Source organism: Anabas testudineus, chromosome 3 (genome assembly GCF_900324465.2).
Source record: "Anabas testudineus chromosome 3, fAnaTes1.2, whole genome shotgun sequence".
NCBI lineage: Eukaryota > Metazoa > Chordata > Actinopteri > Anabantiformes > Anabantidae > Anabas > Anabas testudineus.
The window spans coordinates 21,780,660-21,797,138 of NC_046612.1; the positions used below are offsets into that span (position 1 = coordinate 21,780,660).

Consider the following 16,479-nt stretch of genomic DNA (forward strand, 5'->3'; position numbering starts at 1 on the left):
GTTAAAACGTCACACTGTGATAAAAAGGCAACACAGCGCATTGGGTTCTACTCATGGGATAAACTACAATAAAAAATAAAAATAAATTAAGAAATGCAGGTAGGTGTCAGGAAGCATCCATACCATAAAAGTCCCCGGAGTCATTTTGAGAACTTAGATTAGGATTGAATAGGTTCAGTTTTCCTGGAGTAAAGGGGTGTGTTTGGTGAGGACCTGAAGGAGGACTGATCTGATTAATAAAGAATAATATTTAATTTGATTTAATTGCCTCTTGGTTTAGAATCTGTCTCTTCCCATCTGTGTTACATCATTGCCATTTTCATAAGCGTGTTTCATGACACAAATCAGACACAAATTTGTATGTTTGGCCAATATGCCACAAATATTTAACAAATTTCAAAATGGAGACCATCTCTGACCATTTCTGATCTATTATAGATTGACCTTTCGGGGGAAAAACGATATTAAGATTTACCAATTTGATTCTGACCTTTGACCTTTAACCGAAGGCAGCAAGTAGACTTCCAAAAGCAACTCAACAAACAAAATAACTATATGAATTGATCTGAAAGTGCATTGAAATGCTTACATTTGCATTTCCAAAGGTAAATGCAGCATGTTCACACTCCCCCAACAATCACATCCACAGACTCACACTTGCTCACTCTCATAAGCTCACACACACACAGGAACACACACACAGGCCCGAACTGTTTGAAGTGACAGTTCTGTCGAGCACAAGGTGTATTTATGGCTGGCCATTCAAAGATTCAAGATTCAAAGTGTTTTTTTGTCATAGTGTGCCAGTACGGAAATTCCTCTCATACTAGCAAACATCTGGCCACATTTTATCTGTTGTATCTTTATTCTCATCTAAGATGATAAAATAGTTACACAACTCTTCTTACAGTACAACAGTGGTGTCTGGCATCCTAACAACAACACTGATGACAATATTTTGGAAATTTCTATGTCAATAGTAACAGGTCGGATTGTTAAGGAGTCTTTAAAAAGACACACACGTACAAGATATATTTTTAGATCATCTGTGACATTATGATCATTTCCTGTTGACCATGAGCAATATGTTGCTCAATTTTATCACCTGACAAATTTAAAAATAATTAAACATTCGCTAACAATAAGACAGGTTGATCTTATTATGATGGGCTGCCCTTGCCATAATTCAACATGCACTATATACTGACCCAACCTTGACTGTCCCCTACAGGCTGAGAGGAAAGGTTCCAGTTGCATGACAAGTGTTGAAGGAAATGAGATAATCTCTTCTAGTCTCTTGCCATTTTCTCACTGACATGGTTCTTAAATTGTTTCGTGTTGTTTTTCCTGATCCGTGTTGCCCCGGCAACAGCTGTACTGTAAGCAGTGACCGCACGGCAGGGGGCGGAGCTGTTGCAAGAAGCCTGTCAAGTAACACACGTACACACACGCATGCATGGATGAGACACATGCAGACACGTGAACGACATATCATGCAAATAAATGGACACATATGTGCACAATGACAATTTGATTGTTTTTTTTCCCAATATTCCTGGCAGATTTTATCTGATAGGATGGAAAGTGTCTGTGAATGTCCATCTTCACGCCTCTTCACAGATGTTTAATGGCGTTTAAGTCTGGACTTTGCCTGGGCCACTCACAGACAAACAGAGTCCTGAAGCTACCAGCGTTGTCCTGGCTATTTGCTTCAGGTCATCATCATGTTAAAAATTTCAACCATCACCCCTGTCTTGGGTTACACGCGCTCTGAAGCTTTTTCTCAAGGATCTTGGCTTTGTGCTCATGTATTATACCAAGGCCCTTCTTTCCTTTCACTTCCTTCGATTTCATGGCTTGTTGTTTGTGAATTGTGAACCAGTCCACCTAATTTGGCACGGGTGAACTTTAGTCAAGTTCTAGACATACAGTATTGCCAGGATGACCACAGTTGGGCGTTGTAGCAGAGAATGTGAGAATATTTCTAACTGAGAGATTTCAGTTTTTGCTCTTTAATACATTTGAAAAAAAAAATCACTTAGTTGTGTAAATAGTAAAAAATGGAATTTAGTAAAGTAAGAAACAGTGAAACGATCTGAATTCACCCGGTGTATGCAATTACACACAGCAATGATACACTCACAGTCTTTCTTTATCCTTTATCTCTCTTATACACACACACACACACACACACACACACACACACACACACACACAAACACACAAACACAGCAGAATGCCACAAAGCCTCAAGCAGACATATGGCTAGACTGTGTGAACTTAAACAAGGAAGATGAAACATGGTGCGTGTTCTTTTACAGACTGAATGCACTTTAACCCTTGGTGGTGGGTGCGAGCCTCAACAGGTCCCCCTCTGTCAGGCAATGGTCTATAATTATCCCTTCAGCTGTTTATTCCTAAGCGTTTGACATCCGACCTCTGGTACTTACACCTTCCATAATGGCACCCAGCCACGCGATGGTTCAAAAGTCAGTGCTGAGGATAATGAGCATGTAATTACAGGGATGATTTAAAAAAATATATATTTTCAATAACTTGCATGTTTGGTAAATTATGTATATTAACGGACTGAAATTATATGAGAGTGTGGTGCTGTGAGACCCTACTGAGACTTTAGTTCCGACACCTTGCTGTTATTCACAGAGATGTACAGTAATCACAAAGGAAATGTTTTTAGAGAATTGTCTGTGACTTAGCACCCTCTACTGGTGCAGAGGGCTCACTTCAGGTGGAAAGAGCAGAAGTTAAAATGTTAATTTGAAACAGGAACTGATCAAATCATGCTGCCAATTTCAACCACTGTAACCACAACCGCACTTCAGTTATGTTATACAATGTGAAACCATCAGTGCTCATAATTACAGTGATTTTTGTGGAAATAAGATAATAACAAGGTGCTCCCTTAACTGCATTTTCTTCAACCTGCATATGTGGAACTTTAATCACTTTATTAAAATGAACTGTACTGCAACTCTACTACTGTTGCTGTGCTGTATTAAATTATTTATAATGTATACACTGTACATACAAGTGAGCATGTGGGAAGAAATACTTCATATGTCTTGTTGCTGTAATTACAAGTATACAGTATGAGAGAAATTTCTGATGATGACCGTGAGTAGTTTGACATTTTGAGAAACACACATATTTACTTTTTTAGGTGAGAACATCAGTACTGCTCCCATGTACACGTTCCACTGTACAGTAAATATGTCATATTCCAAAGTGGTTAACCTAACAGTGCTTAAATTCTGCAAACAATCCTGATTAGTGATAGATGAGTTTGCTATGTAAGTAGCAAACTAATTTTGTCTAATCTAAACTACATGAGCTACATTTTGATGGACTTGATGTTGCTTTGTGTAGTGTTCAACCCATCTAATGTAATCATCCACTTACAAAAGGTAAGAACTTAGATTCTGATGAATCTTTCCTTTTTGTCTTTGCAGTAAAACACAAAACTTTTCTCAAATAAACAACATGTTTACTTCAACATGCCTTATAATTTGATTTAAAATTATTATCTTTTTAAATTCTCCTTTTATCTTCCCAATTGCACAAATCAATTTTACCTTTAATAAACATTTTTTATTGTCTGCTTCTATAATATGTATGATATTGCATTAATCTGTCGATACCTATAGATTCTCCTAAACTTGGATGCCTCTCTTAGATTATATGTAGTTGAACATACTTACAGCAGTATATTACTATATCATCAATTCATCAATTCATTCAACAATATGTCAGGCATATATCTACTGTTGTTGTCCAACAGTACAACACAGAGAGAGTCCATACTCATGAATCTCATGAATTAGTTCCTGAAGATGTCCCAGCGTGGAGAGTAGAGCTCCAAATTGAGGGCTGGGCACTGCAGACAGGTGCAAGAGGAAAGTCAGAGTGTGGGTCCTGGATCTTTGCTCCAATTTCCACGTACATCCTCTCACTCACACCACAGATTATGGAAGACAGCAAGAGAGCACTTGCACTGGCTGCAGAAAGTCTGTGGTCCAGTTTCTGATTTCATAATCCTTGCATCTCTCTGTTATACTGTCTGTGGCCGGTGTTGAGTGTTTTGCCAAGGCTCCCTGCCTTCTTCATCCCAGCAGTTGGAAAGCATTTACACATGATACTTGTACTGTACAACCAGCACATTCATCAGTGAGGAAGAGTCAGGTTGTTTTTGCTGAGTCTGAATGTCTATTAATGTGAGAGAGGTGTCAAAGGTCAAGTGTTCAGCATGAGACCTTCTTGTCCAGAGCCCCACTCTACAAAATCCACTTCCCCACTTGAATGTGGGGGACTGTCCAGAGAGATGCCTCGCTGCTCCCCAAACACCTTCTCCTGCAGTTCAATTATGTCATTGCGGATGTCGGCCATCATTAGCAGAAGGAAGTCGAAAGATCCGGGTGGTCCCTGGAGACAGATGACAAATTGGGGAACTGATTAAGATACACCTTGCATTTCATTTTCATGCTCAAGTACACAGATACTAAAAAAAATACAAAATAGATATTTTGCATTGACCTCTTGTATAAATAAGGTTGTAAAGCTTGCTAAGGCTACACTAGTTATCCCCCTTCACTACTCCACACACAACAGAAAGCAAATGATGAAAACAGTAGCTCTATTGTTGTACACATATATGACTCTCTGGTGCATGTAGACACACACCAAGTATGTTAGTTGTGCACTCCCTTCTATTTTTTTTACATTTTCAGGTTTTGTAGAAACCAGTCATTGAGTGGTCCATTCAAAGTACACACTAGAAATGACATATTGTTTAGTGTCAGGGGCCCAATCCCTGCTCAGGCTGGGCCCAAACACCACCCACAAAACCTTGGCTGAAAACTCCACATACACCCTACACAGACAAACTCTGCAGACAGCAAAACAGTAGAGTGCAAAGCAGGGACAGTACTCACTTGTTGAATGTATGCATGAACATGAACATGAAGTCTCTCTTCTCCCATCCTCTAAGGATCTGAACAATCTGTGCATTTATTTGTTCTTGCGGTCCTCAAATGAACAAGTTCATCAGTATCTGTGTGTGCTCTCATGAGTGCGTGAAGTACCTTCAATTTGTGGCTGCTTGATTATTTCACGACTGAAGCTTAAAGACTGACTCTGACTGACTGTGATCTAAATCTGGGTCTCATTCAAAGTTTAAAGCCATAAGTGTAACCAAATCTGTGTTTTGTTTTGTTTGTTTACTGGGTTAGCTAGAAATTTTCAGGCTAATTAAAAAGCAAAACAGTCAAGATGTCCTTGAGCCAGAGCAGCATATCCCCCGAGAGAGGGGCAGTGTTGCTTTCTTGCTAAATCTGGGGACCTTTCAAATCATCTTGGCAAGTTTTTTTGTCAAAAGTGACTTTTTCTGATGTTATTTTTCTGGTGTTCTGGAGGCTATGATATGAAAGCACATATTGTTCTACAGTTATTGTACCTAACAAGCAGTGGGTCCCTCCCTCGTCCCAAAGCACTCAGAGGCAGTCGTTCTCACAGTAGCCTCACACAGCTGTTCCAGCTGCAGACACCAGACCACACTGTGTCCCCACTGCAAATGGAATATGCATCCTCAAAGCTTCCACTGAGCCCTGGTTTACAGAGCAAGACGTCACTGTCACACTAAAATAAAGCACTGCCAGAGTGTCTCTTTTAGGTCGCTTTGCTGTTCTGAAGCCCGGATAAAGGAGGAGGGTTGGACATGGAGCTAGCAATTCAGACCAACGCAACAGTGTTTTGATTAAATCTGATGTTCTATCATTTACCACTTCAGGACTAAATTGATTGGTGGCTGTGTGGGTCTAGACAAAGCATTTATGTCATGAAGTTATTTTGAGAAGTGATGGCCTATTTCAATGAAAAAATAAACAAAACAAACCAAAAATCAACAGAAGAAAGTTCATTTGTAGCTCTAAACATGCTGACGGTGTTTTACTCACTTTTTGTCTCTCCCACAACGTTATTCCTTTTCTCCTACAGTGTATATTTTAACTGCAAATTAGGTGATGACATCATCTAGCTTCTAGTGACTTTTATAGCCAATAGTACACTTTCCTTACTGAGGAGTTGGTAACAGTGGAGATGTGAAACCCCCACCTCAAAACCAAACATTTTTGAAAGCGTCACACATTTTCAAACTTGCCGTTTACTATAATGTACATGTTTTTTCAGCATGACAATGTACAGGCACATTTTGGGGACCTGTTTTTTACGCTTCAAAAGAAACATATTGTGATCTTTTAAAATGATGTGTTTAATTCACAAAATACACTTACAGGTGGGCCTCTGGGACCTGGTGTGCCTCTGTCACCCTGTTGATGAGGAAATAGCCCCAGTTAATTCATTGGACAGCATCATTAATGCAAAGAGCAAAGAGTATTTAGGAAGTGTTCAGATATATTGTAAAAATATACTGTGGCAAGAAAAGTAAACATTTTTGGAATTTCCCATGTTTTCTGCATTAATTTGTCATAAAATGTGATCTGATCATCATCTAAATCAAGAGTGTTAACAAATATATTATTATATATATATATTATTTTTTGCCATTGCATAAATTATAAGAATATATATAAAGTACATAAAACCATTGCCATGATATGTAAAATGAAGAAGAATCAAATTAACAAGACAATGTTAACTTTCTGGGCAGCATGTACTGCATATACATCTTATATTATTGCTCGGCATGTGATCCTCTCTGAGCAGCCACTGTTGGAACTTCAGAGGAGTCAGTGACACATGTTTAAAGGTACTGCAGACACTAGATGGCAACAGTACAGCTTCACATAAGTACACACAGACACACACACAGACACACATACAGGTGAGAATTTCACACATATTTATGTATAAAGAAAATAACAACCTTTAATCCATCTTTTCCTGGTGCCCCGGGCGGTCCCTGCGTGGATGATAGAAGACAGGTATAAGAATGTTAGCAAGATTTTTTTTTCTACACCTTCACCTCCACCTACCCGAGCACCCTAATCCAATAATAATTGTAGATCATGGCTGAGGTCCATTCAGGTGTGTCACATACAGGGTCATATTATGTGTGTATTATGTCCTATTGGGACACTTCAGTAGAACAGAGACAACATTAATGATATTAGCCACAGCTACTACAGAGGAGTTTAGCAAGCGGAACTACACTGTACAATTTGCTTTTATATCATAGTCTCCAGATCTCCAGTCTCCTGTTTAAATTTTTACTGGCCACTGTATGTCCCCTTCACCTTTAGTGTATTCTCTGTTTAATGTGAACTGAATTTGTGTGTATGATAGATGACTTTGTACTGTTACTGCCCAGTTGACAGCAGTGGCACTAACACCATATTTATATATGGAAACTAAATCCCCACAATTGCAGAACCTTTTTTTTTCTTACCACGGGCCCTCTGCGACCTCTTTTGATATGCTTTAAGTCAGGCTCTGGACCCATGGGCCCCATATCTCCACGTGGACCCCGAGGCCCGGGTGGGCCCCTCTCTCCTGGCTCCCCCCTCTGTCCTGGTGCACCTGGATGACCTGGGAAGGCCAGATGGATGAAGTGAACATAAGAAAGATTAAAATTGAAGTGTTGCTATCATCAGGGTAATACATACGATACAGTAGCAGCAATACCATCATACAAACAGATTTGTATTTCCTCATATGGCTCAATGGTGGATTCAATTCTGTCTCTAGAATTACAGTCTACATTACCTGGGACACCAGGAGCCCCTGGGGGGCCAGGTAGACCAGGAAGACAAGGGCTGTCAGGACTTTTTCCAGCCCTCCTGGGAGATGGCTTATTACTGCTGTTGGCCAGGCCACTGGCCTACAGGGGAAAATAAAGAAACATCATAATAATTCAATGTTTTGGCATACGTGGCAATATTGGTGCTATTTGGTTCACTAAGTGGATTTAAGCTTTCTGCAGTAGACCGGTACCTGGTTCTGTGACTGTGTGTTGCCCAGCCTAAGTTTCAGCTGCAGCAGACTGTTTTTCATGTTCATGAAGTCCTGACAGGTGAATGAGCAGGTACCAGCACTCATCATGGTGTCTGACTTCACCGATGAACTCACTAGAAGACAAAATATATATTTAACATGTTTGTAGCAAACATTTTCAACGAGGGTGTCGGACCCTCATTGTTATAGTATTGATGTCACACTATACTACAGTATTTAACAAATAGAAGAAGGTAAAATAGAATAATTACTACATAAACAATAAACTAGCCATCTCACAGAACATCAGCATCATTTCATTTAAATTTAAAGTGGTTGGAGCACATATTTTACAACAAGGCAGGTTTTAACACACAGACAATAACTGATATTACCTACTGTACATAACACCCTGGTGGAGCAAAGCTGACAGATAAAAAACTTTGAAGCACAGCAACTCACAGTTGTGTACAGGGACACACAAACGTTGGTCTGGTGCAAGTATGTACCCAGTGCGACAGCGGCACAGGAAGCTTCCCACTGTGTTCACACACTCATGGTCACACAGATTGCTGCCCGGGTGCTCACACTCATCGATGTCTACGTGTGTGTGTGTGTGTGTGTGTGTGTGAGAGAAGAAGAGAAAATGATAAATATTTGATAAATTAAATAAGAAGTCTGTCTTTATTTATATTTTTTTAGTATAACTTATTAACATTCACATTTAGCAAGAAATCTGCAGGATGGCTTTTTGTGGCTTTACTGTGATATACAGGAGGAGGGCACTGTTTTATCACGTAAGAACATTTCTGACAAATCACTGTTGTTTAATGTAGTCAAAAGAAAGTTACTGTAATTTCTGGTTGTGAAATATCCCATGCAAAGAATAGACATGGCAGTCAAAAGTATTACTTTGGGAGGTAAGAAGAGAGCGTACTGACCGAGACAGTAAGGAGATTTGTGGTTGCGGTGTCTCTCTCTGTCAAAGCGATAGCCTGGGTAACACGTGCAGACGACCCGTCCAAAGTTATCAGTACACTGCTGCTCGCAGGGTGATGCAGCGCACACATCTACGCCTACACAGAGAGAGAGAGCAGGTTGTGTGTAGACTGAGCTGAACTGTTGTTTTGACTTACTGTCTGAAGCCAAACACGGCTGGCTGTAATCACTCATGGACATTCGTATTGTTCATTATATCTTCTTACGTTCATAATGTTCCACAAACACATCTGGAGACTGACCAGTACAGATTGTGCTGCCAGTCCACAAACAGCTTCACAGCCCTTATTCAGTTAAGGCATTTTAACGATCAGGTCACAGTGTCACCCATACTTTTCCCACTATCTGAAGTGAAATAACTATATACAAAGTCCTCCCTCGTTCCACATTCACTAGTCCCTTATGACTAAAAACTACAATGAGCATGACAGCTGACATTTGGTCATTACCACTTTACATAAGCAGTGACAGGTGGAGTCTTGCACAACTGTAATTTCAGCATATATAATACAATATAATAAAATATATTAATACAATATGTATAAAATACAATACAACACACTGTGTGATTGTTACGAAAAATGGGTCCAATCCCAGGGATTTCATCAATAAAAGAAAACAACTGATTTTGTTTCTTGAAAATTGATTGTTCACAGACGATTCAGATCACAGCTGTGTGTCAACAGTGTCCTCTACTGGTCCCTGCAAAGCACTGTTACTCTATGGAGGCGTCCTACAGTGTGTGTACAGTATATATGTATATTAAAATCACTGATGCTAAAACATATTTGTGAAGACTGGTCACAGCTGTTCCTGATCATGGTAATATCAATCCAGTTTTCACAGTAACTACTTCCTTTATTTTGGTGACCACAACAAAATGTGGCGACTGTTTGTGCCAAAACTGTGGGCAGTTTCTCTTTTGGCTGCCATGATGTTTGCTGGCTACAATGTGCAAGTTATGTGAAATGACTCCTTAAACATAATTACTCCAAAATCGACAAAAGTCAACCATAATGACAGCATTATCTGGACTTCTTAGGTGGTCTTTAGGCTGTGATGCGTGCTGCCTTTTTAACTATATTAAATTAGGAGCATGTGAATCAGATGTGAAAGTTCATGAGCTAAACGCTGTGCATGGTTTACCTACTTTCAGGTATGCACTGGCCCATCACAAACCTGAATCCTTCACAGCACTTCCTCCTGAAAAAAAACAAAGACACTAATCAGATGTGTGTATATTGAGACATCATTTTCCCATTAGCAGGGCCAGTCCTTCAGAAGCTCATCATTAAAGGGGTAATTGGGCATTTTAGGAAAAACTCACTTATTTACTTTCTTGTCAGGAGTTATGTGTAAAGACTGACATTACTGTCTTCTCTGTATGGTAAATATGAAGCTCCATCTATCAGCTGTCTCAGCTTTACATAAAGGCTGGAAACTGGGGGAAATAGCAATTTTTGGGATAGCCACGACCTGCATGCCTGATAATCTTCACACACAATGATTTCTGCTTTAATAGTAAATATTGTTAAATTCTCATATACTGCAAACCCCAACTATTGTTCTTAGTGAAGCATTTCTGCAACACGGGATCATGAGTAACAATTACAGTTTAATGAACTCTTTTGTAGTCTGTTTCCGTTGCTTTGTCAGTTTTGTTTTGTATGTTCTAGATAATTTGCAGTTATTGCAAACATATAAGCATTATGCAAACATTTCCGCAGACTGTTCATTCGAGCTGTCTGAGGGCATCTGTTCTCCCGTTTTCATGTAATCATGCTGTACAGTATGTGAAGGAGTAGCTGCATTCTAGGTACCAGAAAACTGGATATGGCTTATTTCTCTTTTTTCCCTGTACAGTACAAAGTCTTTGACCAAGTCAACAACTACAACGTATGACCTAAACTCAAATAGTTTTGACTCATTTAGAGCATCTGCTTTTGCGATGTAGGCTCGTAACAGTTCAGTGGATGCAGGATTTTTGAAGTGCAGCGTTGCGCAATGAATACTGGGCAACAATATTTTCCAAAATTGATCTATGTTGTTTGGCAATGAAACTCAACCAGCCATCCCACAACAATCCACCATATGCTACAGGCATTACAGAAAAACAGAGAGGAAATGACTCCGAAATTGGAGCAGCACAGCCACGCAACAAATGCCACACACACAATGATAAAAGCGGAGATATGCCCTAAAAACTGCGTTCTGTTACCGGAGGGGATTTAGCACGCTGCCTCATTCACGGCCCCCTCAAGTCAACAAGTTGCTTTTATTCCGCTCCAGCCTCCATGCAGTGTAACCCTAAATCACTGTGTCCACCCCTCCTTCTCCTGAATGAAAAATAACTTATAAAATGGTGAGGCCGGCCTTAGCTGATGAGATCCAGATGAGAGCAGCTTTAATCTGAAGCATGTAGCTGGGAGTGTTGAGAGGCATGGATAAGGAAAGGCATGGGGCTTGGTGGAGACAGGAGAGTAAATGTTGAGCTGAACATTGCCACTCATTCATTCAGTCAGTCAGATAATCAATCCATCAATCAGACAGTCATCTAAACTGGGATAACGTGCTGCAGATGCAAGTCTGTCTCAAGGTGGAACTCCTTAGGTTTAAACCTTTGCTACCAGATTAGTATCAGTGCTGGTACTGACCCTATGAAGTAAATCCGATGATGTGATTTCTTTGCTTCTCTGTCAACATCATTATTAAATTCTGTGTTTTTGTTATAAGTGACATAGCGTACACACAGTCACAGTGAACAGTGACTCTAGTGCCAGAGAAAATTCCGGCCTCATGTTACCTTACAAACATCAGGCCTGAAGCCTGAGTCCAACATGCTACAGGCAGAGAAAACAAGCTGTACAATCAGTCCTGCACATACTAAAAGAGTAGACACCATTAAACAATTTGTACGGTGCAGGCGACTTACAGAAACTCAAAGGTGTGTACTTTCAAACATTGCATGTCCTCATTTCCTATCACAGCTGGGTTTTCATCCTGTCTTGAAGTGTGGCTGTTCAAAACAGCTATAAACACTTTTCTCCTCAGATGTGGTCTCGCAATGCAATGATGCAATGAATTCTTTCAAAGTGTAGCCCTGAGAGTCTAGGGCTACATTAGCAGGTCATTACAGTTTATCCTGAAGATAGGGGCACAATGATAACAATCCATTCTATAGTTTTTCAGATATTTCAGTCTGGCCAATGCCCAGTAGGGTAATAACAGAACAGAGCCAGGCAGCGCTGTGGCAGCCTCAGCACCTCTCCCCTGGGTGCTCCTGGTGGACATTACAGGGTCGACTGGGGCGTCTGGGCAAACATATGAGGATGAAGGGAGAAGTGACCTGGGTGTTTTTGTTTTGCAATGTGAAATTATGTCTGTCTATTACCTTTAATGGAATCGAACATGAGCTGTGTGTGTTTTTGCTGTTACCATAGTATATTTAATAGTTTAAGCACTAGTATTAGTTCGGCATTAACATTTTCAGTAAGTGAATATGTGCAGAAAATATTGCCAATCAGCAGCCTTGACTTAAACAGCTATGGGTATGTGTGTGTCCATGCGTGTAAGAGTCTGTGTGGGGTTTGAATATCATCCAGTAATTGGGTAAAGCCTTTAGATGTCTGTCAAGATTTATTAGTGAGGGCAATCCATGACACTAGCAGGCTGCCTGTCCTCTCTCCTTCTCCATGTCCTCCCTCTCTCTCGCTCTCACTCTCCCTAATCGAGTCTGGGAAAGTCAGTTACCAGAGCACTCGTTGAGCTTCAACTGTTCAACAAAGATCTAATCATTCATAGAAGCCACGCAAAATTCAATACGTCGAGTGCTGTGTTATTTTATATATATATAAAATTGTGTGAAGTGAATACACATGTCTGAATGTGCATACGATTTTAGTAGTTAGTAGATCAAACATTACTCAGTCACAAATAAGTAACATAGACTGCAGCAATCATTTAGACAGTATCTGCTTTTTCTGTGTTGATTTGTGTGTGATTTTGAGTCTCATATACATTTCGGTATGTCAGATGATCTGATTAAAAAGAGCGGTGAAATGTCCAGTTCATCATAATTACTGTAATGAAAAACCTTTATGAGCTGCAGCCTGCAGTATTGACTTTTCTGCCTTCGTACATGTCAAATATCAAGTAATTCATTGCAATTTACATATGTGTCACAGCTGATTAAGAAAAAAAAACAAATATTATGGAATAGTTTGGACAGGATTGAGACAGCCTCTCTTGGCTTTCACTGACGCACTGTCAGTGTGGATGTTGTTAACTATGACTGCCGTTTGCTGTTTTCGACAGCTTGTATACTCAAACTGCGATCAATTACAAGAAACACAGAAGTGGAAATGGATCAGTTATTATAACCCATTCTAAACCATTAAAAATGCCTTTATTGGCTCCGATACAAATCCTAAAGAGGGCTTTATTAAACCTCTAACAAACACTGAATTGTCAACTCGTGATTTCTCACATAAAAATAAGTTGTAGAAGCTTAGTAAAGATTCTCAGAGGAAGAAGTAAGTAAGATAAAACATCAGTGTCCTCAGACCCTGATGTGGACTAGTTTGCTTAAATATAATAAAGTATGTTTAAAATCTGACAGATTATATCATGTCATAACTGTTCCACACACTTCACTCCACACTGGGTCTACTGTATATGATTTATGCATTAATTTAAAACATTATCTGATCTTCATCAAGTAGAGAGTATAAACAAATATGATGTGCCTAAAATAATAACAAAAAAAAACAAACAGTTTTTTAATGTCTTTACAGAGAACAACTATAATAACCTCATAGTCCTAGTGAGAAAAGGCATCAAATGGATCAAATGCCTTAAAATAATAACCGGAAACAAGTTAACTGGAGTCTTGTTAAATTAGTTTGGAGGCGTGGACTAGAAACAAAAAACACTAACTTTTTGACTTTGCTCCACACAAGAAGAATATGCTTATGTGAGCCATGCCCCGCCAAAAGGAGCTTTCAGAGGATTTACGATCAATAATTGTTAATTTGCATAAAGCTGGAAAGTTTTACAAAGTGATGTCAAAGAGTTTAGAAAGGACACCACAAAGGAAGTTGCTGCTTACTAAAAAGAACATTGCTGCACGCCTAAGGTTGTCAAGTGAAGTACCAAAGAGCACATTGACACTGCACAGCAGCATTAGCAAAATGTTTTGTGGACTGATGAAAATATATTGAACTATTTGGAAAGAACACACATCATCATGAAAACATCATCCCAACTGTAAAGTATTGTGGAGGAAACATCATGATTTGGGCCTGCTTTGCTGCACCAGGGCCTGGGCAGCTTGCAGTGATTGAGGGAAAGATGAATTCCCAAGTGTATCAAAAAATTCATCAGCATAATATGAGAATATCTGCTATTTGGAGTGGCCAAGTCAGAGCCCAGACCTCAACCCATTAGAGATGTTATGGAACGACTTTAAGAGAACCACACAAGAGACGTCCAAAGAATATGACAAAGCTAAAGCAGTTCTGCAGGAAGAATGGATTAAAATTATTCCTGGTTGAGTTTATTGCTGCCAAGGGTAAACCAGTTATGACTTGGATGAAGATCAGATCACATTTTATGACAAATTAATGCAGAAAAACACGAACTAAAAGGTTCACATACGTTTTCTTGCCACTGTATGTCACACTGGCTGATTCTGTAATGCATGTAAATGTCACTATCATCCTCCTCTCTGGTCACTGAGTCCCCGCTTTCTCCAACAAGCTGTGTTGGTGGTGGCTAATCCAGCAGCATACCTGCTCAGTGAGGGGTGTAGGCAAACCCATGTACAGCCCCAGCCTGCTTCTGCAGCTGCTGCCAAAATCAGCACTGAGGCACTGGAAGAAACACCAAGACAGGATCCAGAGTCAGGTCTAGGCCTGGATCACTTTACAATGAAGATTATGTACATTAGTGAGACGTCTCCTTTCAGGGAGGTGTGTGGGTGTGTATGTGGGTGGGGGTGGGGGGCATCCTCGCTGTTATGGTTTCCCTTCCTGCATTACTGTGATTTATTTGTGCATTTGGAGGCAGGAATGTGCTACAAGGAAAGCACATTCATTATAGCACCCAAAGTACCCCCCTAACTCCACAGCCTAGACATGGTGAGATTGAAACTGCTGTGCAGTAATTCAACATTATGAGTCCAAGTAGCATTACTGAGTCTTGTTCCCCCTGGAGATTAGGAAAATAACACTGAGGGAGATAACGAGATTCTTCAGCATTAGCATGTTTTCCCCTCCTGTCCTTGGAAGTGAATCCCATCTCCTGTGTACTGCTTTAACTGCGAAGCTGTGTGATTATCTGAGGGGGAGACAATGAGGGAGGAAACACGACTGAGTAAGAAATGAGGGAGGACACTGACGGGAGGAAGAGGAGGATGGTTATAAGACAAGGATGAGGGTTGTTGTCAGACTGGAGCGTTCCCTCTTGGGACACAGGAAGTGCAGCTCAGTGGAGGTCACCGGCCTCTTGACACACCGGGGCAGGAGAGCGTCCACGTGCGTGTGCGTCTCGTCATTGTGATGGATGATTCCTACTGATGTGGCTCATACGTGTTACGATTACGGCATGTTGTAGTCATCAACCAAGCTGTAACTGATTTATTTGTGCAACAACCCTCACAGTCACAAGCAGTTCAAGAACTTGGCTCATGGAGCTGCGAATGAGGGTGTGATGATGGATAACGCAGAACAACATTAGCATGATGAGACCAGCAATAAAACCGTGGTGTAACACATTTTTCGGGAACATTTGTTTTATAAAATATATACTTTGGGGAATATGTTTTGTTCTTTGCTTTCTGAAATAATTTTTAAGAGTATTTTATAAGGTGTTCTGTTCATAAGTCCTCTGTGTGCCAAACTAATATATATTTTTTCAACTATGTGTCTCATAATACAACCAAGAAATATTGGAGGATAAAAATTTGTTGAAAGATTGACACTGTCCAAAAGTCAAAAATGTCCATCACCCCACACAATAAAGAAAGCCAGCCCTCTACGTCAGATAAACACATAAAGATGTGAAGGTGTAGCAACATGTGTAGCTCTTTGTAGCTGCACAGCTGCGGCTAGGAAAGCTCTTCAGAGAGTCACCATGAGAGCCCAGAGGATCATCGGCTGCCCTCTCCCATCCCTGGAAGAACTGTACAGTTCCCTCTGCCTAAAAAAGGCTCGAAACATTCTGCAGGATCCATCACACCTTGAACATTTTATATTTATTATGACCATTTTATTCCACCAATATGTTTGCACTGTCATTTCGTTGTACAACATACAATGACAATAAAGATATTTGATTGATTTTGATTTAACTTTAAGCATGTAATTCTTTGTGTGTATTCTCTTTAGCTTGTGTGAGTATACACATGCGAAGGTGTCAGTTTGGCGATGGTGAGCACCTCCTCTCTGTTTATTTGCTATGCCAGCCCACTTCCAGTACCTGGGCCTCAGGGGAAACATCAGAGCTCGAGTCTGACAG

The 16,479-nt window shown here is 40.1% G+C and overlaps 1 protein-coding gene across 1 annotated transcript in view; it reads right to left on the reverse strand.

Annotated features, from left to right (window-relative positions):
* Positions 1 to 2,187: 2,187 nt before the first annotated feature.
* The window catches only part of LOC113173981 (collagen and calcium-binding EGF domain-containing protein 1-like), a 28,931-nt gene continuing 14,639 nt past the window's right edge, over positions 2,188 to 16,479 (reverse strand). The window contains exons 3-11 of the mRNA XM_026377594.1: positions 10,115 to 10,167; positions 8,907 to 9,041; positions 8,428 to 8,565; positions 7,966 to 8,099; positions 7,738 to 7,852; positions 7,421 to 7,560; positions 6,899 to 6,934; positions 6,306 to 6,341; positions 2,188 to 4,440 (exon numbers count right to left, since the gene is read on the reverse strand). Coding sequence (XP_026233379.1) covers positions 4,252 to 4,440; positions 6,306 to 6,341; positions 6,899 to 6,934; positions 7,421 to 7,560; positions 7,738 to 7,852; positions 7,966 to 8,099; positions 8,428 to 8,565; positions 8,907 to 9,041; positions 10,115 to 10,167 — 976 coding nt within the window. The 3' untranslated portion in view covers positions 2,188 to 4,251. The remainder of the gene's footprint in view (positions 4,441 to 6,305; positions 6,342 to 6,898; positions 6,935 to 7,420; positions 7,561 to 7,737; positions 7,853 to 7,965; positions 8,100 to 8,427; positions 8,566 to 8,906; positions 9,042 to 10,114; positions 10,168 to 16,479) is intronic.